The sequence below is a fragment of the Montipora capricornis genome, chromosome 6 (genome assembly GCF_036669925.1).
Source record: "Montipora capricornis isolate CH-2021 chromosome 6, ASM3666992v2, whole genome shotgun sequence".
NCBI classification, from domain to species: Eukaryota; Metazoa; Cnidaria; class Anthozoa; order Scleractinia; family Acroporidae; genus Montipora; species Montipora capricornis.
The window spans coordinates 37,711,657-37,712,285 of record NC_090888.1 but is presented as its reverse complement, the minus strand read 5'-3'; the positions used below and the strand labels follow the sequence as shown (position 1 = coordinate 37,712,285).

The 629-nt window shown below is 44.5% G+C and overlaps 1 protein-coding gene across 1 annotated transcript in view; it reads right to left on the bottom strand.

The window, feature by feature from the left end:
• Positions 1-220: 220 nt before the first annotated feature.
• Positions 221-629, bottom strand: part of LOC138053848 (uncharacterized) — a 992-nt gene continuing 583 nt past the window's right edge. Inside the window, exon 2 of the mRNA XM_068900391.1 lies at positions 221-629. This exon is cut by the window's right edge and continues 201 nt beyond it. Coding sequence (XP_068756492.1) covers positions 221-629 — 409 coding nt within the window.

Sequence of the window (629 nt, the reverse complement as noted above, 5' to 3'; positions counted from 1 at the left end):
GACCCGTAAAACGAACTGTCACAAGTCTAAAGGTCATGTGGCCGAAAGAAAGGAAATGAAATAAACGAAAAGAAACTAAATGACGACCTTAACATGGCTCCCCTGAAATAGAATATTTCACTAACAAAAACTAACAGAGGGCCATTAAGAATAAACTGACTAAAACTAACTAAAAAACAAAGTTCAACAATGGCTCCTTGTCGGGGATCTACCCTGGTCTTCATTCGTTCATTGCGTCCCTTGGCATTAGCAAGATTAACTTCTGGTCCAACAGTTTTACAGGTCTGTTCCTCTGTCCTTTGGCTGAGAGGGAAGGATCTCCTACTGTAACTTGGACTGTGCGTACATGTCCATCATTGCTGATGTTAGCTTGAGAGACGCGTGCCAGCTGCCAGCAATTTCTGGAGAGGGAGTCGTCCTTCACCATGACAATATCTCCAACAGCCAGGTTTTTTCGAGGCTTGTTCCACTTGCTTCTCTGTTGCAGGCTTGTCAGATATTCCTTTCTCCAGCGACACCAACATTCATTTGCCAAATGCTGGACTCTCCTCCATCGCTCTCTTGAATACAGATCTGCAGATTGGAACATACCCGGTGGAGGGAGTACTACCTTAGTCTTCAAAGTCAGG